This window comes from Emys orbicularis, chromosome 1, assembly GCF_028017835.1.
Source record: "Emys orbicularis isolate rEmyOrb1 chromosome 1, rEmyOrb1.hap1, whole genome shotgun sequence".
NCBI lineage: Eukaryota > Metazoa > Chordata > Testudines > Emydidae > Emys > Emys orbicularis.
In genome coordinates, this window is record NC_088683.1 from 19792998 (window position 1) to 19817540 (window position 24543).

At 42.3% G+C, this 24543-nt stretch overlaps 1 protein-coding gene across 2 annotated transcripts in view; it reads right to left on the bottom strand.

Annotated features, from left to right (window-relative positions):
* GRM3 (glutamate metabotropic receptor 3) overlaps positions 1 to 23879 on the bottom strand; it is a 57193-nt gene extending 33314 nt beyond the window's left edge. Inside the window, exons 1-2 of one of the 2 annotated variants that reach the window (XM_065401925.1) lie at positions 23382 to 23879; positions 6298 to 7153 (exon numbers count right to left, since the gene is read on the bottom strand). In XM_065401925.1, the coding sequence (XP_065257997.1) occupies positions 6298 to 7153; positions 23382 to 23879 (1354 nt within the window). The remainder of the gene's footprint in view (positions 1 to 6297; positions 7154 to 23381) is intronic. The other variant, XM_065401933.1, reaches the window with a different exon arrangement.
* Positions 23880 to 24543: the final 664 nt, after the last annotated feature.

The window sequence follows — 24543 nt, forward strand, 5'->3', positions numbered from 1 at the left end:
AACTGCCCTCCATAAGAGGTGTACTCTTCCCAATCCCTGTGTATGCTGATATCATTCCTCTCATTAACCATTGGAACAACTTACCAAGGGTCATGGTGGATTGTCCAGCACTGATCATTTTTAAATCAAGATTGGATGTTTTTTTCCCCTAAAGAGCTGTTCTAGGAATTATTTTGGGGAAGTTCTAGGGCCTGTGTTATACTTGAGGTCAGACTAGATGATCACAGTGGTCTCTTCTGGTCTTGGAATCTATGAATCATCCTTATTTAATCATATCCATCACTGTCTTATTTGGAGGCCAGATTCTGCCACCCTAACTCCTATCAAATAGTGCCTTACTATACACATAACCCCATTGACTTCACTGTGACTACATGTAGAATGAAGTACAGAGCAAGTGTGGCAGCATCTGGCCCTTTTTACTGGGTTCATGATCCCAAATTAGATTGTAAACTCTATGGAGTAGGACACAGAGTCTGTCTCTTCTCACACACTGTGTTTATTCCATTTAAACTCAGTGGTGTTACTTTGTGTGGAATCAGACCTACTCCCTTTTCATCTATGTGTGAATGTTGTGCACATGTATGGTGCCACAGAGATAACAAATAATATAATCCCATTGAAATGCTTCTCTCTCCTCCTGCTCTGGAAGCCAATGAAGTTGCAGAAGTGAATTTAGTGATTTGAAGATGAAAAGTGCCAGATGGGTGTAGTTACTAGTTTGAATCTCTTCTTTTGTGGAGTCTTTTGATATTTAGAATTCAGGATGATATTTGCCAGTGAAACAAAAGATGAAATAATAATAATAATTATAAAACATGCAGTAGGCAAAACATAGCAAGCCTGTGATTTAGGGAAATTAGGTTACTGAGCCTACTGGCTCTCAGATATGTGATCTGAAAGCTGAGAACATTGTTCAGTTTTTCAGACATATGTGCAATGCTCAATAAACAGAGTGCCAAATTCTGCCCTCAGTTACACTCCTGAAAGGGCAGAGTATGCCCTAGAGTTTATAACATCGAAAGGTTATTTTATCAATATGGCCAAGGAAACTGACGAGAAGTCACGAACCAGGCAGAGAATATTTATATTTATATTCAGTATGTATTTTTGATCAGCTCAGCTGAAACAAGTTGTGGGAAATATAAATATTCAAGTGAAGGAAACTGAGATCAAGAGCTGTTTGCTGTATCAGAGACTTCAAAGTTCAGTCATCTAACTATGTTGCTATTACCATTTTGGCTCTGTTGCTGTGTTTTTGGTTTCTGCAGACTTTTTAGGAATGGAGGCATGCTGGGTGCTGTCCAACTGCAACATACTTCCCAGAGTCCTTTGAGAATTGTGAAGCATCTTTGCTGCTCAGTGTCTGTGTAATGCTGCATTTTCCCTTCTTTGTTGAATAGTGGAGTTTAGTGTTCATGCCAGGCAGCAGGTTGGTGGCATCTGGAGACAGACGTACTTTGGCCCAAATCCTCAAGGGTATTTAGGCACCTAACTCCCACTGAAATCTGAGTGTTTGTTCATAAAGCAGATAGGGCATATGAATCATAGAATGTCAGGATTGGACCGGACTTCAGGAGGTCATCTAGTCCAACCCCCTGCTCAAAGCAGGACCAATCCCCAACTTTTTTTTTTTTGGCCCCCTCAAGGATTGAACTCACAACCCTGGGTTTAGGAGGCCAATGCTCAAACCACTGAGCTATCCCTCCCAATGAATATTGCTAGACCCCACTGTACCTCAGCCTTGACTAGCAAAGACTACCTGAAAGGGTAAGAGGGTAGTTCAATCTCCAGTTCCATTCAATCCTTGTGCCTTTTGCTCAGATTGTCAAGGAAGCTACCCATTAGTGCCAATTGTAATGGCAGTTTTTTATGATGGGACTGGACTAGTGGACAGACACCACCAATTCAATGTACGTAGGCCATTAAACTGCTATCCCATTATATGAATGTTTGGTTACCACTAACCTACATGTGATGGGACCTAGAGATGAAAGGGTATGCATGGCATGTGCAATCCAGTCTCAGTGCTACAGTGCATAATACAAATGGCATGTAGGACTCTGGGGCTGTCACTTGGTTGCACACCATGGCCATTCAGAGCTTTAGGCCACAGCAAGCACTGTAGCCGGATCCTCCAACACCAACATCCCACGACTCAACTGACTGTGCTACAGGGGACTGTGACACAGGGACATCTGAACACTAAGTATTATACTTCTGTTTTCAGGGGGGATTATGGGGATTTTAAAGATCAGAAGTGGAGTCAGTCTTTGCCTTTATGGGACCCCAGCCAACAACTAAGGAGTGGGTAAGGGTGTGTGTATCTATATATATGAACTGGGCTTTGAGTTCTCCCATCCAATTACTCGCGGTGAGCATCTGGATATAAATTACTCTTCCCTCCATTCACACCGATGGAAGCGTGACATGAGAAATTGAGTTATCTCCTCCCTCTGCTCATGCTGCTGAAAAAGGTTAATGTGCAGTGATATTTAAGGCCCAAAGGGATCATCTAGTCTGACCTTCTGCATAACACAGGCCATACATCTTCCCTGTATTAATTCCTGCTTCATGTCCAACAACTGCGCTTGAACTACAGCAGATCAGAAAAACAGCCCATTTTGTTTTAAAAATTGCCAGTGAGGGAGAATCCACCACAACCCTTGTTAAACTGTCCAGTATTTAATTACTCTCACTGTTAAAAATTTGCTCTTAGTCTGCATTTGACTAGCTTCAGCATCCAGCCATTGGATAGTCTTATACCTTTGTCTGCTAGACTGAAGAGCTATTACCAGATTTCTTTCAGAGTAGCAGCCGTGTTAGTCTGTATCCGCAAAAAGAACAGGAGTCCTTGTGGCACCTTAGAGACTAACAAATTTATTTGAGCATAAGCTTCCGTGGGCTACAGCCCACTTCACCAGATGCATAGAATGGAACATATAGTAAGGAGATATATATACATACAGAACATGAAAAGGTAGAAGTAGCCATACCAACTCTAAGAGGCTAATTAATTAAGATGAGCTATTATCAGCAGAAGAAAAAAAACTTTTGTAGTGATAATCAAGATGGCCCATTTCAGAGAGTTGACAAGAGGTGTAAGGATATGGGGAAATAGATTCACTCTGTAATGACTCAACCATTCCCAGTCTCTATTCAAGCCTAAGTTAATGGTATCTAGTTTGCATATTAATTCAAGTTCAGCAGTTTCTTGTTGGAGTCTTGTTTTTGAAGCTTTTCTGTTGCAAAATTGCCACCTTTAAGTCTGTTACTGAGTGACCAGAGAGGTTGAAGTGTTCTACTGGTTTTTGAATGTTATGATTCCTGATCTCAGATTTGTGTCCATTTATTCTTTTGCGTAGAGACTGTCCGGTTTGCTAATGTACCAATGTACATGGAATCATAACATTCAAAAACCAGTAGGAGAACACTTCAACCTCTCTGGTCACTCAGTAACAGACTTAAAGTCACACGAAAACCCTCTGATGTAGGCAAATGTGTTATGTTAATTTTACAGATGGGTAAGCAGAGCCTCAGAAATGATATACAAGTCAGTGACAGAGTTAGGACTAGAAAGTAGGAATTCTGATGTCCAGTCCTCTGTTCTAACCATTATACCATATACTAATTCCCCCATGCTGTGTTTTATCTTACATATTCCTGTTATGCCTTTATTGTTATGCTATTGTCACGGGGTTTGAATTGCATCTACATATACTGGTGGTATAAGTTACATATAGTCAAACTGGTGTTAGCTGGCATATATGAAGATGCAACTTACAAATCTGTAAAAACTGGAAGTGTGTAATAAGGATCAATATTTGGGTCTTTACAGGGTGACAAACCATGAATACCGGCCACCTACTTCTATGCCTGCAAGGCTTGTCCATCTGTACTACAGGCTTTCAGCACAGATGGTGGGGCAGTGTTCTCCCTAACAACTCTAAAGTATTCAATAACTGTTTGTGTGGATTTCTGAATATGATTATCGTCCTTGTTACATTTCTTTCCTGATTCTTTTGGAGAGTCATGAACTATTAACAAGGCTAAGGAAACTTCAGCATTCAGACTCTGACTTGGCACTGGTATAAGTGCTGGGTAAGTAAGTTCCACACCATCCTCCATCCCCATTGGAATGCATTTTGGGATGTGTCCTTTGGTGTGATTTTGTGTTGCAAACAATGTAATCCCAAATGCTGCTGCAATTGATCTGCCCTTGAAATTCCCAGAATACAATGTGTGGTCTATACATGGAATGGATGCAGGTAGAATTTACATAGCCTGTGACAAGATGAAGCAAGAAGCCTCTGATAGGTCTAAAGGGCAGCAGTGTTAATGACATTTGCAAGTGGGTAGTCAAAAATGCCAGGTAATTGTATTCTGAAAGATTTCTAGTATCTGGTAGAGATTGTATTAATGTCACACCCAGAGCCTAACAGCAACTAGTAAAGATCATGGGTGAAATCCTGGCCCCATTGAAATCAATAGCAAAACTCCCCTTGGCTTCAATGGGCTAGCATTTCACCCATCCCAGTTTATAACTGAGAACTGACTACAAAATAATAAGAATTAATCAGATCATACAGCAGGTGTAGCTCATTGTTTTTGATAATACCAATGAGACACCTCTGCAATAGAGCTGGTAGGAAATCTTTTGACAAAATGTTTTTTTCATCTGAAAATGCCAGTTCACTGAAACTGAAACTTAATGGGAAAGGCTTGATTTCAATGAATTTCCTGTTGTGAGCAATTTTTGAAAAAAAAAAGTTGCAACATTGTCAAAACATCCAGTTTTTACATTTTCAAAATGAAATGTTTTGTTTAAAAATTTAATTTATAGTATAAAAAAATCAAAATAATTTTTTTTGATTAGCCTGAACCAATTTTTTTTATTTTCAGTTAGCGAAAATGTCTAAGATTTCAACTTTTTGTCCCAATTCAGGATGTGAAAATTTTTCAAAATCTCAAAAATGTTTGCAGGATGGGAAAACTGTTTCCCATCTCACTTTAATTTGTGATCTTGAATTTGATTGGGTAGCAGTTTATTAGTCTGTGATGTTAGACTCTATTAGTAGTATGTGAATTTAATTTCATAAAAGTAACTAGAGTTTAACATAAATGCTTGCTAATAATCTAAAGATTATGAATTCTGCATTCTCACTGGTGAGCTGTTACTTATCTGAGTCATCTGACTGGATAGTGGAGCTAGTTAGATGAGTAACTGCACATTATTGGGAGTAAGGGATTCAAAATCTGGCTTAATTAACAAAATAAATAGAAAACATTCTGCTCACGTTAAAAGGGGGAAGATTTGTATTTCTCCCTTTCCATTAGATTTAAAACCTAAAAAGATATAACCACCATGTTATTTCCTGCTACACATAAAATAATAAATAAATAAAATGTAATCACAATGCATCGGGATTCTGTGCATATATTATCTATGTGCTTGTGTGCATGGTATGTACTGATGTGTTCAGGAGGGGATGAACTAACACATGCAACTATCTAGTGGATGGCCCAATCCATTGTATGAACATTTCTAGGAACAGATTTTTGAAAGTGCTCATCTCCCAGCTACCCTCATTGAGAACACATCTCATTCTCAATGAGAAATGCTGGCTTCTGCCGTACTCTTTTGAAAAACTCGGTTTCTCTCAGGCAAATTACAGCAGGGTGTTCCCTTTGCATCAAACAGGTCATCCAAGCAACTCACTTCAATAATTCATACAAATGTGAATGTGATATATGTGCCTAGGGAGGGTGATAGACATATAAAACCAAGGAATTATAAAATTGTACTTTCTATTTGTTTGCCGTATGGAACTACTTTGTCTTGTTATGGTGATACGTTAATAAAAGACTAAACAGTGCCAGTGACAATGGTGAGGCAGGTAGTGAGCTACATTGTGAGCACAGCTTGTCCCCATGAAAACATCATTATCACATTATCCACCTTCTGCCACCTCCATATGTTAGTTTCACCCAGCTTTTTGCATTTTGTAAGCAATTTAAATGGCAAGATCTGTAGAGCCCGGCTTCAGTGAGGTCCTTAACAACGTGCATAGTCAATAGGACTTCTCACATGCTCAGTGTTATGTCTGTATGTAAGTATCTTACTGCATCGGGGACTAATGTAAAGAGTGTCTCTTTACTCTAGCACCTACCACAAAGGGGCCCTGATCCCTATCATATAAGTGATAAATAATATAAGAATAATAAAGGTATTTAACTTTTCCAATCACATTAGCAAACATCACACACTGCATGCCACAAACAAAAGCTTTCTTTTACCTGTGAAGTTAACTTTCAGTAGGTAATCTTTATACAGTTTCTTGCCATCCAGAAGTTTCATGGCATCACACAGTTTGGTGGTGTTGGGGCACAGTGTCCGTTGCATTTTGTGCAAGGCGTGGGCCATCGCGTACACAGCATTCACCACAAACATGATCTTGGATTCCTGCTCGTAATTGGAACTGTTGATATTTAAGTGTTTGTCACAAGCTTTTCTGTGCGGCTTTCTGTTCTGGAGACTGCACTGGAATTTTTGCTCCCAAAAGTCCCTGAACCAGGGATTGCGATGATTATTATAAGGATTGAGGCTTTGGAAGTACCTGTCAAACTCTTTAACTGGGTGGGAAGCAAGTTCCAGGGTTATTGCTCCATAAGCTACATGCTCGTTGCCCTTGACAACGCTCTCCTGGGCCCCCCACCCATCACTGGCGACCCACGTAAAGGAAACGTTGAATCGGTTAGCGGCAGCAATGAGCTCCCGAGAGTCATCGCTTCGCATGAAGAGCACGACCACCCTTGCGTTGGGTTTCTGGAGCAGCTCTCTGATCACGCTGTCATAGGACTTCCTGATGTTGGACCTGCCAACCTTCTCTGAGGTGGCAATGCAGATGTTCCGGAGGCGAGCCTCCTGTTCAAAGGCTTCGATCCCTGTCTCTCCATAGTCTCCTTCTGAAGCAACCGTTGACACGTAGGTCCAGTTGAAGAACCGTAAGATCTCAGCCATTGCTTTTGCTTGATAGAAGTCGGGGGGGACCGTCCTTGCGAAATAATCATAGCGGGACTTGTCACTCAGCTTGGCACTGGTGGAAGCATAGCTGATCTGGGGGATCTGGAATAGCCTCAGCAAATTTGCAACCTGGAGGGAATAGGGAAAAGACACATTTTAATGGGTGGTAATTACGAATTTGAACCAAACATACCTATGAAGCGCCAAACAATGGCTGTTCTAGTGTGAGTTGCCCTGGAGTAAATGGGGTATCTAGCAGAGGCTACAGGTCCACTCCTGTTCCTATTTCTGGTGGCATCAATGCACTGGAGGGATCCTGAAGTCCTGCTGCCCCATTCACTCGCCCCAAGTCCTTCTGAAGGCATAATGGATTGTATTCACTGCTGCTGCAAAAGGGCTGGCTCCATTGGCTTCAGTATAGCTGTGCCCATATACACCAGCAGAGAATTCGACCCAGTGCCACTAGGACCACTGTTTGGTTGGAGCATATCCAATCCTGGCATTTATACTGGTGGGACTGGAGTGTCCTGTCCCGGCACAGTGTGATTCGGTTTTTCAAGGGCCTAATTAGGCATGTGACTGAATATCCCATTATGCTCGGAGCAGCCTTCAAATGAATTTATACAAAGCCTCCTCCTCCAAAGAAACTCCTCAAGCCCCTCCTGTTCGGTGACACGCTCCAGTTTGCTGTGACCCCCTCCCACCCCCTCCCTTTCTTTACTGTATTGTGCTCTTTGTTCTGTACTGTTCTAGCCAGTGCTCCCCCCAGGGTGGTGACCTGTTATTTGTTTAGCATGGCTCTCCAACTATACAGTGCCATGTTCTCCTACAGTGCTATATAAATAGTAAATAATGATAGTAATCCCTAATTGCACTTGCTAGGAGATTTATGTTGTGCAATGTACCGCTTTTTTACACACTGCCATTTCCCTTGCTAGTGGGCAGTTATTACACGTAAATGTGTTTCTATCAATCTATCCAATCATACGGGTAGCTATGAGACAGTGTTGTTCTTGGGCTGTATCTGGAAGGAGAAGAGGAAAGATATGTTCTTCCTTGTTTCCACTGTGATGTTACACACCATATGCTTTATGAAAATATGCTTTGAATGTGAATATAATGTAACTGGAATATGCTTTATGCAAAAGGTCTCTTATAAGGTATCATTACAACGCTTATAATCTACGGAGTGTGTTCATCCTATTTGTATACATATATCATTCTTGTATCTGAAGCTAGAAATATGAAATATAACTCTGAGGTCGTATTGTAATTATGCAAAGTGTGGGCCATTAATGGTGGCTTAGAATCTTGATGGCTCCCATTGACTAGGACAATTGGTTGTAATGGTTGATTTACCTGCAAGCCTTCCTGTGTACGTGTAGGGCAGCCCAGGAAGAATGGAGGCTGGGGTCTCACAGGACATGTGACCACATCACATGATACTGAAATCCATCTTAAATCTGGTACTTTTCCATTTAGAAGGAGGGGTGGGGACCCAGAATGACAAAAGATTCCGGCCTTGTGCCAAAGCTATAAAAGGGGGTGGAACAGAACAAAGGAGGCTTCCAGTCATGAGAAAACCCCTAGTTTCCACCTAAGATGATTGCTGGAACTAACAAGGACTGTACCAGGGAAAGGATTGGGCCCAGACTAGGAAGGAGTCTAGTCTGTGAAAGAAGCTTATTGGAACATCTCTGAGGGTGAGATTTTACTTGTAATCAGTTTCTTAATGTATTAGGCTTAGACTTGCGTGTTTTTGTTTTATTTTTCTTGGTGACTTACTTTGTTCTGTCTGTTATTACTTGAAACCACTTAAGTCCTACTTTTTATACTCAATAAAATCACGTTTGTTTATTAATGAACCCCAGAGTAAGTGATTAATACCTGGGGGAGCAAACAGCTGTGCATACCTCTATCAGTGTTATAGAGGGGAGACAATTTATGAGTTTCCCCTGTATAAGCTTTATACAGAGTAAAACAGATTTATTTGGGGTTTGGATCCCATTGGGAGCTGGGTGTCTGGGTGCTGGAGATAGGTGATCTGCTGAGCAGCTTTTGGTTAAAGCCTGCAGCTTTGGGGATGTGGACCAGACCTGGGTCTGTGTTGCAGCAGGCTAGCGTGTCTGGCTCAACAAGGCAGGGTTCTGGAGTCCCAAGCTGGCAGGGAAAATGGGCTCAGAGGTAATTTCAGCATGTCAGGTGACAGTCCCAAGGGGGTCTCTGTGACCGAACCCATCACAGCTATGTCTTGCTGGTCAGTTGCAGTGGGTCTCATGTGACTGAAAGGGGGTAGATCTGTTTCCACTGTGTGCTAGTAATCTTGAATAAACCAAATTTAAAGTTTCTAGTATAGCCAGTCTTGGAATATGGCCCAATAAAAATGTTAGAAGAATTTTCCTAAAGCAAATCATACCTATTAAATCTAAATAAAAAATGGTATAACCAAGTCACTTCAGATTTTGACCCCAAGTTGTCTTCTGACCAGAGAACACGCCTGAGAGATTTCAGGTGCAGTGGACTTTTGAGAAATTTAGAGTAAGGATATTTGTAACAAGAAGGATGGCTAGTCTTGTGGTTAAGGTTGTCCTCTGGGACTTTGTAGACTGAGGTTTAATTCATGTGCTATCACAGAGACGACCTGTGTTTACTGTCTGGAGTAGATGCAGGGTGGCGATTCACAAAGACAAAGGAAGCCCAAGAGAGTTTTCAAAGGTGGTGGTGGTGGGGCGCTAAGAGACAATAGCCTAGGATTGCATAAGAGCAGAAGATTGGCCCAAGTGGTTATCCATTACAAGAGGAGGCTCTGTGTCAGGGTGTATGTGTGTGCGTGCATGCACTCGGCTCATGAACAGTGGATCCCAGCTTTATGGGCGGGACAAGCACTGGAAGAACTAATCGTTGGGTGAGAAATACCTTATTAGACAGGAAAGTACCTTGTTAATAAGTACAGGCTATAGATTGTGTTTTATGTTTTTCATTTACCTGTAATCTTATGTTTTCAAAACCTTTTATTTGAATCTTTATCTCAAGCTCTGTTAAATAAACCAGCAGGTGGGGTGCACTGGTTCCTCAGAGGCAGAGGATCAGTGTACATTGTGGGTGTCCAGAAGACAGGGGATTGGGCACTTGAGTGTAAAAAAGTGGGTTGTGTCAATTGCTAGCTTACATAGGAAAAGAGTGGGGCTTGTGGAGCTGGGAGCTTGTGTTGCCAGTAGCCAGCGGCTGGGAAGAGTTTTCCCTAGTGGAACACAGACAGGGCACCCTCCCGCTGTATGCAGGGGGTAGTAATTCACCTGACTCCTCAGGTAACCCCAAAAGCATGTCACAGGAATCTAACTTGAGGGTTGAAAAAGCTGGCCTAGCTGTACGCCCTTTCGATATATATACTCTGCTTGTTATGTGCAAATGGAAGTCTGTCATTCGTCAGTCTAATGACAACTGAGACCTCAGTTCCTTTCAGAGTCTTTGAGCCATTTCCATAAGTGCCTTGCATTGAACTGCACATGCTTGGCAAAAATTGCCTGTTTTAAAGTGATCATTCCTACTCTTTCACTCTGAAACAGTCTGTGTTACACACCACAGTGCAGTGAAGGTGCCGGTAGGGGCTCCTTGTCTGTAATTCTCAAGCAAGTGAAAAACAAGAAAAATAATCATTTAAAAAATGGTACCGCCAGGAGCAGTGACTTAGGCACCGCTATTCAACATATAATTTTGTTTTCCCACCCAATTTCCTTGTCATTCATTCGTCTAAATGGTGGAAAGTCTAGGTTTCAGGTTTGCAACACCTAAGCTTTTCAGAAACCACAGGTTCAAGTCTTCCTTTTACACGTTGAGCTAGATTTCCTGAGCACCAATGAAATCTGAACATATAATATTTTGTCTATGTAACGCTGACAGACCGGGGACCTCTGGAGCTTAGTGCATGAGCCAAAAGCCAACTGGCAGTTAACTAAGGCTGTAGAGTGGACTCATTTTCTCTCTCTCTTTAAGTGGTCTTGGTGCCACTAGATGGGAGAGAACACCACACCCAGGAGATGTGTGGGTTACATACTTCCCCTAGCTGAGGCAGCGCATCCTGAGCTTGAGAGTCTTCCCAGTTGAAATCCTGGACGAGCCCCCACTTGTAACGCCGACAGACCCCAGTCACCGGCGGACAGAACCGAACACCTCTGGAGCTTAGTGCATGAGCCTCTATAGCATGAGCTAAAAGCCAACTGGCTGTTAGCTAAGGCTGTAGAGCAGACTTATTTTCTCTCTCTCTTTAAGTGGTCTTGGTGCCACTAGCTGGGCCAGAACACCACACCCAGAAGGTGTGTGGGTTACATCTACCCTGTGCGGGCATCGAATATACCATGGCACTTTTGGCTAGAGATGGGGTTTGCTCTAATGTCTTTGGTCAAAAATTCCCCTTTTCCTTATCACCAACATACTGTGCAGTGCTCGGTTATATGTAAATACATGTATATAATTGGAAAGCATTGTGGGATACTTTGGTATGAAAAATGCTACAATAGTGTTATTATATATAACTGCTTTACCATGTGTCAGGTCACATTCAATTAACATATGAGACATCTTGTTAGATAACACTACTTTGTTCTCCTTCCACTGAGAATCTCATAGCGCTTTACAAACCTTAATGAATTTAGCCTCACAGTACTCCTGGAACGAAAGGTAGGTACTAGAAATTACATTTTACACAGGCAGGGTAAGTAACTCATCCATGATCTCACGGTGAGCCAGTGGCAGAGCCAAGGACCCAGGTTTTCTAAGAAACAGGCACAGCTGCCAATATACCTTCCAATTAGCTTTTAAACTGTTTTGTTTGAAGTGTTTTCAGGGGCAAATGTAGGTCAGACTGTGACCAGCAAACACATTTATCCCTGTATGCGATGATAATGCCTTCAATTACTTTTCATGTTTGGCCTTTTCATGCTATTTTTCTTAATCCAAGTATATACATATTTTTAAAAGGGTGTAAGGGGTCATTTTAGGTAGGTAGATAATAGGGAAAACTGATTTGCAAAGGAGCGATGTGCATGAGAGAGTTGAAGCAGATGTTCCCTACAACAAGGCTGCTTTTCCTTTAAAACACTTGTGAGTAAATGTAGTGCTCGTGAGAGTGAGGGACTCAGTGATCTGGGTTTGTGTCAAGTCTCATCATGAGTAAAAAACTGGTGTAGGCTCTGTTCCTATATCGTAGTTCTGAACTATTCTTTCTTGCACACTACTTGTGATATGGACTGAGAACACCAACTCCTTTCACACAGGCCATCAAACAACCTTCAGCTGATAACCTTCAAGCTGTTCTAAGGTCACCAAGGGCCAAACCAGCTCTACAAACGAGGGAGTAGTAAAGGGGGAAAAAAGAAGGATGGTTCAGAAGTTAGGGCGCTGATTTAGGAGACTTGGGTTCACTTCCCTACACCCCCCCCTCCACTTTCCTTGTGATCTTGTTCAAAGTTACGTAGGCTCTGGCTGGGGGTGACACTGTATAAAAGAAAGGTGACCATGGTTACACTAATGTAACACAACTGTTGCACAATTGTGATAAATCTTGTACAGAATATGTCTTGTAAGGTATCAATAGAAAAGTTATAGTCTGCTAAGTATTATTATCTTGTTTAAATCCACATATCAGCATTGTCGCTGAAGTTATAAATATTTGCTATGTGTTTGTATCTCAAACCTGTTGTGTTTCTGGGTAACACCCACAAGGCAGATTTACATCTAGACTGGCCAGCCATGCGTTGATGGCACTTTAAGGGCAATCAGCTCTTCCAGGGACCCCCTCCTGGGGTTGCTTCAGGCAGCAGGTAGGCAATGAATGCCTCATGACTCAGCAAGACACATGTGACCCAGGACTCCATGTTTGTGCCAGTAACTTTCCATGCACCTGGACTAAGGGGTATAAATTGCAGACTGTGACATCATTCTTTGCCTTCAATCCTGCTCCATTTCTCTGGATTATGATTTTCCAACAAGAGGGAAGCTTTCAACAAAGGACTGATGACCCTCAATCTTTTTGGGTGATCCAGAGAGACTTATTGCAAGCAAGCAGAATGACCATCACTGCTATTATCCTGACCTACAGACTCTGAAATCAATTGTAATGTATATGATTCCTTTAATCATTTAATAAGGCTTTCCTTTTCTTTTTTTTTAAATAAATGTTTAGTTGGTTTACTTAAGATTGGCTGCATTGTGGTATTTGGTGAGATTCTCAAAGTACGTGTTGACTTTGGGATTGGAAGAACCTAACGTGTGGTGAATTTTGATTTTAATAACCTTTCATCACTAAGTCCAGCTGTCTGGGTGGTAACCAGGGGTTGGAGTGCCTAGGGGTCTGTTGTGTGCTCTCTGTGAAGTAGTGCAGTGATACAAGAGCTCACTTTTGTTACTGGCTTGATGAAATCTTAGGAGAGCATGTACCACCAGTTTAGGGTACGTGCCCTATATTTTGGCAGTCTGGCCTGAGCTTGGCGCTCTTTGCTGTGTCCCATACCAGGCAGCATAACACTAGGCCACCACTGGAAGGGGTAATTTAATTTCCATGTGTGTAGACATACCCGTGCCGGGTCTGATCAAACCAGTGTGCTAAAGGTAGAAGTGTAGCCACAGTGGCACAAGTAGTGAGAGAAGCTAGCCACCTGAGTATGGAGCCAGCATTTCCGATGGGATCTTATTCAAGGCTGCTGTAGCTACAGTTCAAGGTCGATCAGCGTTAGTGTGGGAATGTCTGCTCACGCTGGAAAACACATGCTGGCATATCTGCAGTGCAGTCTGAGCCTGTGCCTCAGTTCCCCATCAGTAACATAGGGAAAATAGTACTTCATAGGTGTGTACACTAAAAACTGTGAGACACTCAGATCCACAGTAATGGGGGCTCTACAAGTACCTAAGATAGAAAGGTGGCTTAGGGTTATCTTCTCTCATACGTTTGGGTTCCGCTCTGTGCACAGCTCACCTGGACTAGAGGATCTCGTCCTGAGAGCATAACTACAATCCACAAGTGTTGCTGTTCCAATTTAACCATTGAATTATAAATTCAGTGTCAAACACACAGAGCCAGATGCTGTTAAGTTACTTAGGAGTCCCAGCCCACCCAACCTCATGTACAGCATATGAATTACGCAGAGGAATGAAGGAGCAATCAGCTGTAACTAAATCTCTATAACGTTGGTTAAGTTGCTTATTGTTGTCCATTAATGTATGCCATCTAACAACATTCCTGCCAAAAGGGAATAATTAAGAAAAAGCAACCCCACAAACAAAGAAAAATGCCTTTATTTAGCGTTTTCTTCTGCCAGAAGTCTTAGAAATTAAGCTGTAAACATCTAGCTACATATTCACTAGCGGCCATTATAGCCCTCTAGATAGGCAATGTCTTAAACAGCATCATGACATCACCTAGGAAATGTACACCAGGAATCAAGGGTCCCTTCAGAACAAACAGCCTGATTTTGATCTCATTTGTCCCAGGTTTACACAATTGTCTTCAATGGAGATAGAGGTTTACCTGAGAGATGTATCAGGCCCAGCTAACTTATTTGTATACAAATATCCCCAGTAATTAATAAAAAGGAGGAGGATGCGGGGAGAGAAAATATTTAATGGAGGAGCAGAACTGTCTCTAACCAGAATTTTTTGTCCCTGTGATAACACAGTGAGTCTTTGCATATGCAGCCTGCAGCCATTTAACCTCAGCCAGTGATGGTGTCAGCTCTTGTAAGCTGTCAGCACATCAATAAGAGACCTTCAAGGAAAACCTAGATGTTTGTGTGAGCAATTAGATGGGGAGATCCTTCGCTGGGAGTCAGCAGTCTGCCTATGCCTAATGCACACCATGTCTGGAACATGATGCCCCTCTGTAGTTGTCAGCAGCAGGGACTGATTCTGGGACTTCTGGATCTTAAAGCATGAGGCTCTCCTGCATGAGCTAAAAGAATCGCTTCTATTAGTCAGGGGTGTATCAGGCTCATCAACCTCTGTCTGTGGCTCAGGCACTATTGCAGGGGGCCAGTGGGCCACACGGAGTATGTGTGAGTTGTGCCCGGGAAGCCCTACCTTGTTCACATCAGGTTTGGCAGAATTTGATTTTTATTCTTTTATCATTTCAACAGATAATATCAATGCTTATTTTAAGCATTTTAATTTTTTTTAATTGATTTAAATTTTCCCTGTTGTGGGAAATTATTGAGGAGGGTCAGAAACTGGGGCAGACCAGACATTAGTTATTCCATGACAGTACACACTGAGATTCAAAAAGTTACGGGTTGATCACCATGAAGACACAAACTGTCAACATCATCTGTCGCAATATGCAAAGTAAAGAGCCTTAAATCAAACTCTAATAATTTCTCATGCAGTATTTTTCTTACTGTGTGTATCTGTACATTTCGATTACTATTGATGGACATATTTTTTCCTTCAGTTTGTGTTTGTATGGTGAAATTGACCTTGATTGACATTTACCAATAAAAATCGAATCCTTCCAAGCCCATTCAAAGCGCAGGTCAAATCTTAATAGACTGATTGTCTCTTGGTTACCTCTCCTCATTCATGGCAATGCAGATCACCTTGCCTCCCATTCATGACTGCATGCACCATCTCCATTCCCATTCACAATCATATAATTCCCCTATGACAACTGCAGCAAATGCTTATCTGGAAAAGCACTGCTAGGAAATAATTTAGGCTATAATTTGCAAAGGAGTCAAAGGGAGTTAGGCAAATCCACTGGGAGCTGGAGTCCAACTCCCTTAGGCATCTTTGAAATCCAATCCTTTTTAGCTTTAAAAAAAATATAATTTAGAAACAAGAAGGAGGAGCCAGCACCACGTGTCTAGTCAGCTGTCTGTAGACCACAGTTTGGGAAACTGATCCATGCATATTTAATGCTCCCATAATCATGATAGCTACATATGAAAGCAGTAGCTTGGTGTTATGGGTACTGTGCTGTTTGTGGTATTCAGGGATTACTCACTGCTTTTTTCTGTGTGTGGTTCCAACTGGCTGAGCGTAACAATAGCTTCATAGCGTCCTGCCTAGACTCTCTGTCTGGGAAGCTCAGCCCTTAAAGCTACAGTCCCCAATACCACACGGTTGAAGGTACTGATTGTTGGATGATCCACAGAACTGAGATCACATGTGGTCATTAAAGTTCCACGGTGCTTTTTTGTATGTTGTTAATTTCATTTTCATGGCTAAATTACAGTTTTGTAATACTTATCATCTATGTATCTATTCTAATTACATCCTGCCTATTTTCCAGTGGATAACAATAATCTTTATTTCCTGCCAGCCCCAACTGCTCACAGCAGCCATACCCATTGCTGATGTGGGCTGCCACAGTCTGCATGAATCATAGAATCATAGGACTGGAAGGGACCTCGAGAGGTCATCTAGTCCAGTCCCCTGCACTCAAGGCAGGACTAAATATTATCTAGACCGTCCCTGACAGGTGTTTGTCCAACTTGCTCTTAAAAATCCCCAATGATGGAGATTCCACAACCTCCCTAGGCAATTTATTCCAGTGATAAACCACTCTGACAGTTAGGAAGTTTTTCCTAATGTCCAACCTAAACCACCCTTGCTGCAATTTAAGCCCATTTCTTCTTGTCATGTCCTCAGAGGTTAAGAAGAACAACTTTTCTCCCTCCTCCTTGTAACAACCTTTTATGTACTTGAAAACTGTTATCATGTCCCCTCTCAGTCTTCTCTTTTCCAGACTAAACAAACCCAATTTTTTAAACCTTCCCTCATAGGTCATGTTTTCTAGACCTTTAATCATTTTTGTTGCTCTTCTCTGGACTTTCTCCAATTTGTCAACATCTTTCCTGAAATGTGGCTTGCAGAACTGGACACAATACACCAGTTGAGGCCTAATTAGAGCAGAAGAATTACTTCTCGTGTCTTGCTTACAACACTCCTACAAATACATCCCAGAATGATGTTCACTTTTTTTGCAACAGTGTTACACTGTTGACTCACGTTTAGCTTGTGATCCACTATGACCCCCAGATCCCTTTCCGCAGTACTCCTTCCTAGGCAGTCATTTCCCATTTTGTATGTGTGCAACTGATTGTTCCTTCCTAAGTGGAGTACTTTGCATTTGTCCTTATTAAATTTCATTCTATTTACTTCAGACCGTTTCTCCAGTTTGTCCAGATCATTTTGAATTTTAATCCTATCCTCCAAAGCACTTGTAACACCTCCCAGCTTGGTATCGTCCGCAAACTTTATAAGTGTACTCTCTATGCCATTATCTAAATCATTGATGAAAATATTGAACAGAACTGGACCCAGAACCGATCCCTGCAGGACCCCACTCGTTATGCCTTTCTAGCATGACTGTGAACCACTGATAACTACTCTCTGGGAATGATTTTCCAACCAGTTGTGCACCCACCTTATAGTAGCTCCATCTAGGTTGTATTTCCCTAGTTTGTTTATGAGACGGTCATGCGAGATAGTATCAAAAGCCTTACTAAAGTCAAGATATATCACATCTACCGCTTCTCCCCATCTACAAGGCTTGTTACCCTGTCAAAGAAAGCTATCAGGTTAGTTTGACATGATTTGTTCTTGACAAATCCATGCTGACTGTTATTTATCACCTTATTAGCTTCTAGGTATTTGCAAATTGATTGCTTACTTATTTGCTCCATTATCTTTCCGGGAATAGAAGTTAAGCTGACTTGTCTGTAATTCCCTGGGTTGTCCTTATTTCCCTTTTTATAGATGGGCACTATATTTGCCCTTTTCCAGTCTTCTGGAATGTCTCCCGTCAAAGATAATTGCTAATGGCTCAGATATCTCCACAGTCAGCTTCTTGAGTATTCTAGGATGCATTTCATCAAGCCCTGGTGATTTGAAGACAACTAACTTGTCTAAGTAATTTTTGACTTGTTCTTTCCCTATTTTAGACTCTGATCCTACCACATTTTCACTGCCATTCACTATGTTAGACGTCCAATCACCACCAACCTTCTTGGTGAAAACCGAAACAAATAAGTCTTTAAGCACCTCTGCCATTTCCACATTTTCGGTTATTGTCTTTCCCCCCTCATTGAGTAACGGGCCTACTCTGTCCTTGGTCTTCTCTTGCTTCTAATGTATTTGTAGAATGTTTTCTTGTTTCCTTTTATGTCCCTAGCCAGTTTGATCTCGTTTGGTGCCTTGGCTTTTCTAATTTTGTCTCTACATACTTGTGTCATTTGTTTATATTCATCCTTTGTTATTTGACCAAGTTTCCACTTTTTGTAGGACTCTTTTTTGAGTTTTAGATCATTGAAGATCTCCTTGTTAAGCCAGGGTGGTCTCTTGCCAGACTTCCTATCTTTATTACGCAGTGGGATAGTTTGCTCTTGTGCCCTTAATAATGTCTCTTTGAAAAACTACCAACTGTCTTCAGTTGTTTTTCCCCTTAGACTTGCTTTCCGTGGGATTTTACCTAACAACTCCTTGAGTTCGCTAAAGTCTGCCTTCTTGAAATCCATTGTCTTTATTGTGCTGTTCTCTCTCCTATCATTTCTTAGAATCATGAACTCTACCATTTCATGATCACTTTCACCCAAGTTGCCTTCCACTTTCAAATTCTCAACCAGTTCCTCCTTATTTGTCAAAATCAAATCTAGAACAGCCTCCCCCCTTACTAGCTTTCTCCTCCTTCTGATATAAAAAAATTGTCTCTAATACATTCCAAGAACTTGTTGGATAATCTGTGCCCTGCTGTGTTATTTTCCCAACAGACATCTGGGTAGTTGAAGTCCATGATCACCACCAAGTCCTGTGCTTTGGATGATTTTGTTAGTTGTTTAAAAAAAGCCTCATCCACCTCTTCTTCCTGGTTTGGTGGTCTGTAATAGACCCCTACCATGACTTCACCCTTGCTTTTTACTCCTTTTATCCTTACCCAGAGAATTTCAACAAGTCTGTCTCATATTTCTATCTCAACCTCAGTCCAAGTGTGTACATTTTTAATATATAAGGCAACACCTCCTCCCTTTTTCCCCTGCGTGTCCTTCCTGAGCAAGATACACCAATATTCCAGTCATGCGTATTATCCCACCAAGTCTCCGTGATGCCAACTATGTTATAGTTATGTTTATTTACTAGCATTTTGAGTTCTTCCTGCTTATTCCCCATACTTCTCGCATTAGTATACAGACGTCTAAGATACTGATTTGATTGAGCTGCAGTCTCTGCAATACTGCCACCTTTAAAATGAGCTAGTGACCCAGCCAGGAGGTGATGAAAGCTCTGGTTTCTGGGTTCAGACCTCGGAGGAACCAATCGAGCTTCCTAGCGAAGGAGAAATAGAAGAAGCAATTTTTTAGTCACTGACCCTTCTTTGTAAGTACTGAGCATCTGTAATTTATGCTATTTTGATTGGTTACACAGGTCACATATTCTTTATGGTCTCTGATTGGATGGCTGTAGATTTTTTTGTTTGTTTATGAAGGGGATAAGTTTTCAGGCCATACGTCCTCTTTTCCCACTTTTGCTGGCAGACTTGCATAGTTGAAGAGATCTGTCAGCAGGGCTGGCTCCAGCATTTCTGCCGCCCCAAGCAAAAAAAAAAAAAAAAAGCCGCGATCGGCGGCGGCAGTTCAGCGGCAGGTCCTTCGCTCCCAGAGGGAGTGAGAGACCTGCCGCCCCCGAATTGCCGCCCGTGCCGCCCGTCTCCCTTGGCTGCCCCAAGCACCTGCTTGTTAAGCTGGTGCCTGGAGCCGGCCCTGTCTGTCAGTCAAGGAGAGAACACGGCCTTATCACCACTGTCTCTCTCTGAATTTCCCTCCCAGAATTATAACAGTCATTTAGTCAGTAAGGGAAGACCCCCATCCCTAGGTATAGATGTGGGGGCTCTTAACAGGCTCAGTGATATGCCCCTAATCATTCCCCAAAGCCTGGTTGCTACATGTTGCAGTTGTACTGGGCCTAGCAAAAAGTTCTACGCCCTGAGATGAAGGCAGCATAGAGAGGCTGCTCTGACATTGTTCTGCCACTAAGGAAGGGCTTAATTCAGAAATAACTTTCATGGTTGTATCCCAGGAAATGTTATGGATCTGCAGCGTGGAGGCATTTTCTGGCAGGATCGAGCTCTATATTGTTGTGGAAATACCTACTGTCCGATATGGAAATGCACAGCATATAGTCCACTTAAATCGATGTCTTTATACTCCTAAGAAAGAAACCTTGGTGGTAGGGTGAATGGATCTCATTCCTGCATTAAAGACAGCAGGTCGGTCCAGTTTTCAAAAGTGGATGTGAATCTGGACATACAAATCCAGTATCTGGACACGTGAATCACCACTTACACGTGTAAATTCCTGTAAGTGCTGACCTGAGTGTCTAAATGTGGCATTTGGACATAGTATTAAAGTGCCCACATATGGAGATTGGGCTCCCCTTTCCCCCCCTCACTTAAAACGGAACTTAACATAGACTCTTTAATGATCACTACATTAAAAGTATGTCAAAAAATCCTGCTGTAGATTAGCTGAGACCAGGATGTCTGTCTCATTTAAACTAGAGCTAGGAACCAACCAAGCCCTGACGTGAACATCCCTGAACTTTGGAGAATCCATCTCCAAATCTGAATGAAACTCTGGGCCCAATCCCAAACCTTAAATCATGCAAACTTATGCAAGTAGTTCCATAGACTGCAATGGGATTGCTCACATGAGTAATGAAATATTAACCTCCTGGGTAAGGGCTTTCCAGGATCAGGCTGTGTGTGGATTGGGCTCATTGCTAATTTATATACAGCATCTGAAGACTAATTATCCCAGTTTTCATTAATGATAATTAAGTCTGACCAAGAAATTAAGCATTTCACATTCTCTTGTAGTTTCTGCTATCTGCAAAAAGTGCCTGTTGTGTACACTGGCTCTGGGGGACATATGCTTATTGCTGACTTACCAAAGAATTCTCTTTCCTGAGTGGAAGGATAATGAAAGAAGCAGAAATTTGACAGTGGGATCACCGTGAAGTGATTGGGCAGACAGCTGTCCAGACAGAAATCTAGGGGGGGAGGAGGGGAAGTTCAGAAATACAACAGCAAATTCACAAGACACAAAAGACAGAAATGTTTTCCTGTCTGAAAGGGCTGTGCACAGATTATGTTGTGGCTTTCCCAGAGAAACTGTGGTGTGGATCTGTAGCTGCTTAATTCTTTGAGGTCAAACGTGAGTGCTTAAAGTCAGACACTTAAATCCATATTTAGAAACGTGGTGGGCCTGATTTTCGAAATCTGAACACCTCCGTTTCTAACTGACGTCATGGGACCTCTGCGTTCTCAGTTCCTCTGACTTGCAGGCCCATCCAGTCACGAACGTGGCCTGATTTTCAAAGGCGCTGAGTGCCCAAAACTCCCACAGACGCCAATGGGAGCAGCACCTCTAAAGGTCAGGCCTCCTTAGTGAGATGCCTAAATATGGATTCAGGTATTTAACTTTAGGCCACTATGTTTGAAATTCTTGACGTCTGCACTCACACTCCTTGAACTCTTGGCTTGTCCATTCCTACTGATGTCAATGGGAGCGTCCCAAGAATCAAGAGGCGCTGCTGGGTGAACGGAAGCGATAGATAGAGTATCAATTATTACTAAGCTTACTGCTGTTTCATCATCCACAACCAAAGCTTAGGGAGGCTGACACAGCTGTTAGCATAATCATTGCGACGCACACTCTTTCCCAGGTGCCTCAGAAGGCACCGGACCTAATCCTGCCCTTGCAGGTGCCAGAGGCTGGGGGCAAAGAGGTGGAATGATGCTGGCAGTGCAGTAGGTCCTAGGGCCATCCAGATAGCACACAGCAGGATGTCTCAGGAGATGCACATAAGGATGTGCTTACTGTTCCTTTAGGGCTAAACTGTCGAGGCCTGTGTATTGGGCAGAGTCACCAACGGTGCAGCCCAGGACTCAGGAGTCACAATCTGCTTCCTGATTTCTCCCCTGCTCTGGTGGGGAGGAACATGCCCTGCACCAACCCTATATCTGGCACAGAATACATCCCCTGGCATGGCTGTCTGGTACATTGTGGGGCATAGTCAAAGCCGAACCCACACTTTATGTGGGAGAGGGTAGCAGCTTTCTAGAGGCTGCTCCTCACCCCATAACTCCCCTGCATGTGCATGCCAAACAGGCCACAGTCTGCGCCATAAAGAGGAGGCTGTATTCTCACTTAGTGGCCATTCTAAACTCTAGGATGTTAGCATAGGGACCTGGCTGTCCTCCCAAGCCAGTGGAGCCTTGGGGTGCTGGCTAGGGTGACCGTCAGTCCCTTAGCTTAGTGCTGGTTGAAGTTAGCACTAGCTGAAATCCTGTCCTGTTTCTGCAAGGGACAGATGAAGCTCCCTATGACTTCTTTCTCCGCTAGTAGCACGGGGCAGGATTTTGTCCTGTTTGATACTGATATAATACAGTGTGTAGCACCTTCCTGGCAAGTTGTCCCATCTGTTTAGATGGGACTGTTCGAGGAGTAAGACAGTGCTCATTTGTGAATAAGGAGGGTATATTTTGGTTCAGCAGAAAAGAACTGATCAGATCAGCCTCCGCCAAAGATGCAAGAGGATTTTATAGTGATGGGTATTGCATTCCAAGGCAAGAGATGAACATTTTAGAAGATGCTTGGAAGTCTCAGCACCCTGATCCTATGGCAATAGGTGCTGTAGACATGCTAGATAGGTAGAGGAGCAGACAGAATCTCTGTAAAAAATGGAGGAAAATATTTGTTCTTTGCATTCACTTGACGTACAAAACAAAAAGTCAGGGTTTCTTCTCTAATTCAGCTAAAATCTAATCAGCTGTACTCAGACTTCTTATAGCGTTTAGCCTTATAGGCACCTCTTCAGACACTTTCCCCATTCATACACAGCAGAGATTTGAACACATTCTTGTCATGAACAACACACATTAATAAGGAAAGGACTGCAAATTTAGAACCCATTAAAATTGTGGCTTCTAGATATAAGATCTCATCCAATGAGCATTGAAGACAGTGGAAAAACTTCAGTTGGCTTAAGTGGTATGAATTGAAATTTTAAAAAAATCATGATATTCAAAAAAGTTCTGGTAAAGTCAAATCTTACAATATATTATCTAATTTTTCAAAATCACAAATTCCCACAGGTTCTACCATCACTAAAGGAAATGCCCAGCCTACCCATATTTAAGTTATAGCAGATTTAAAAAAAAATCAATTTGGTTTAGATTCATCCTTGGTGTAAATTCATTGGTTCTAGGAACAAATGTGACCCATGATCTGTACCATATTTAGTAGATTTTTCTTTCAGGGAAGCTCAAGATGAATAGTTCTCTCTGGAGGGTGTAAGTTTTGAAATGTCTTACCTGTATGGAGACACTGCTATAAGAACCACCTATGACACCTGCAATGAGTAACGGAATGTTTTCTTGAATGGCGTAAGATCCATCGGGGCACATATACTCCGCTTCGTCCACTTTAGTCAAAGATGCCCTGACAAACTCCAGAGACTGTTCTAATGCGTATGTATCCCTTGAACATGTGTCCAAAATATGAACTCCAAGCTTAATTCCTGGGAGCAAGTAATTGTCTCTGTTGATTTCATCAATGGCAAACAACATAGCCTCCAAGCGCTGGATGCCTCGGTCTTCATTGATTCTCCCACATTCTTCTGTCCCGGTGCCTTTTTCATTAATTGGGAATAAACCACCTAAGACTAAGTCTCCTTCTATCTTAATTTCCTTTCTTAAAAAGTTATGGTCACTTAGGGAAAGGAAAACTCCTTTGCAGAGCAAAGCAAGGGCAAGCACCTGCAGCCTGGTGAACATCTTCATTGGTCCTGTTTTGGCAGCTTTAAGAAGCATGGGCAGAAGTAGACATGCCCCTTAGTCCTCTTGACCCATTGCCAAATGTGAAGTGCTGTCCCACAAGCAAGGGAAGTACAAGCCAACAAGACTTTCCATCAAGTCCCTAAATAGACAAAAGGAATTAGAAAAGGCAAAAGGAGACATCAGTTATTATGTTCTTTTCATCAATAAAACATTCAGAGCGGTGTTAAAAGGACATGGTTTGGGAAAATAGAAAGCTCTGGCAATGAGAAATAAGATCGGCTTACATGCGCATAGTGTCTTTCATCCCAAAGGATCCATAATTGCTTCACAAGCTGAACAAATTTTACACAGCAACTACGCACAAAATTCCACGGAAACATAACCAACTCTGGGGTGAAACGAGTCAAATGTGTAATGTTGCTGAATGCTGTTAAGCAACAAGTTAGGACAGGAGATGAAGAATAAATAAAGCAGATTCTCCCCATATCTAGCTCTCTCTTACACTCATGTCTAAATGCTCTTCTGCTGTCTCCCCTACTCTGAGAGTCGTACTGCCGTTATGTTTCCTTCCACCCTCCATCCAGGCTGCAGCTCCCTCTGTGTCTCACTGCACTTGTCAACCTCCCCTAGGTTTTATCTTCCCTTCCTAGTTAAAGCTATCTCCACCCACTGGATCCCACTTGCCCCTCCCACAGCT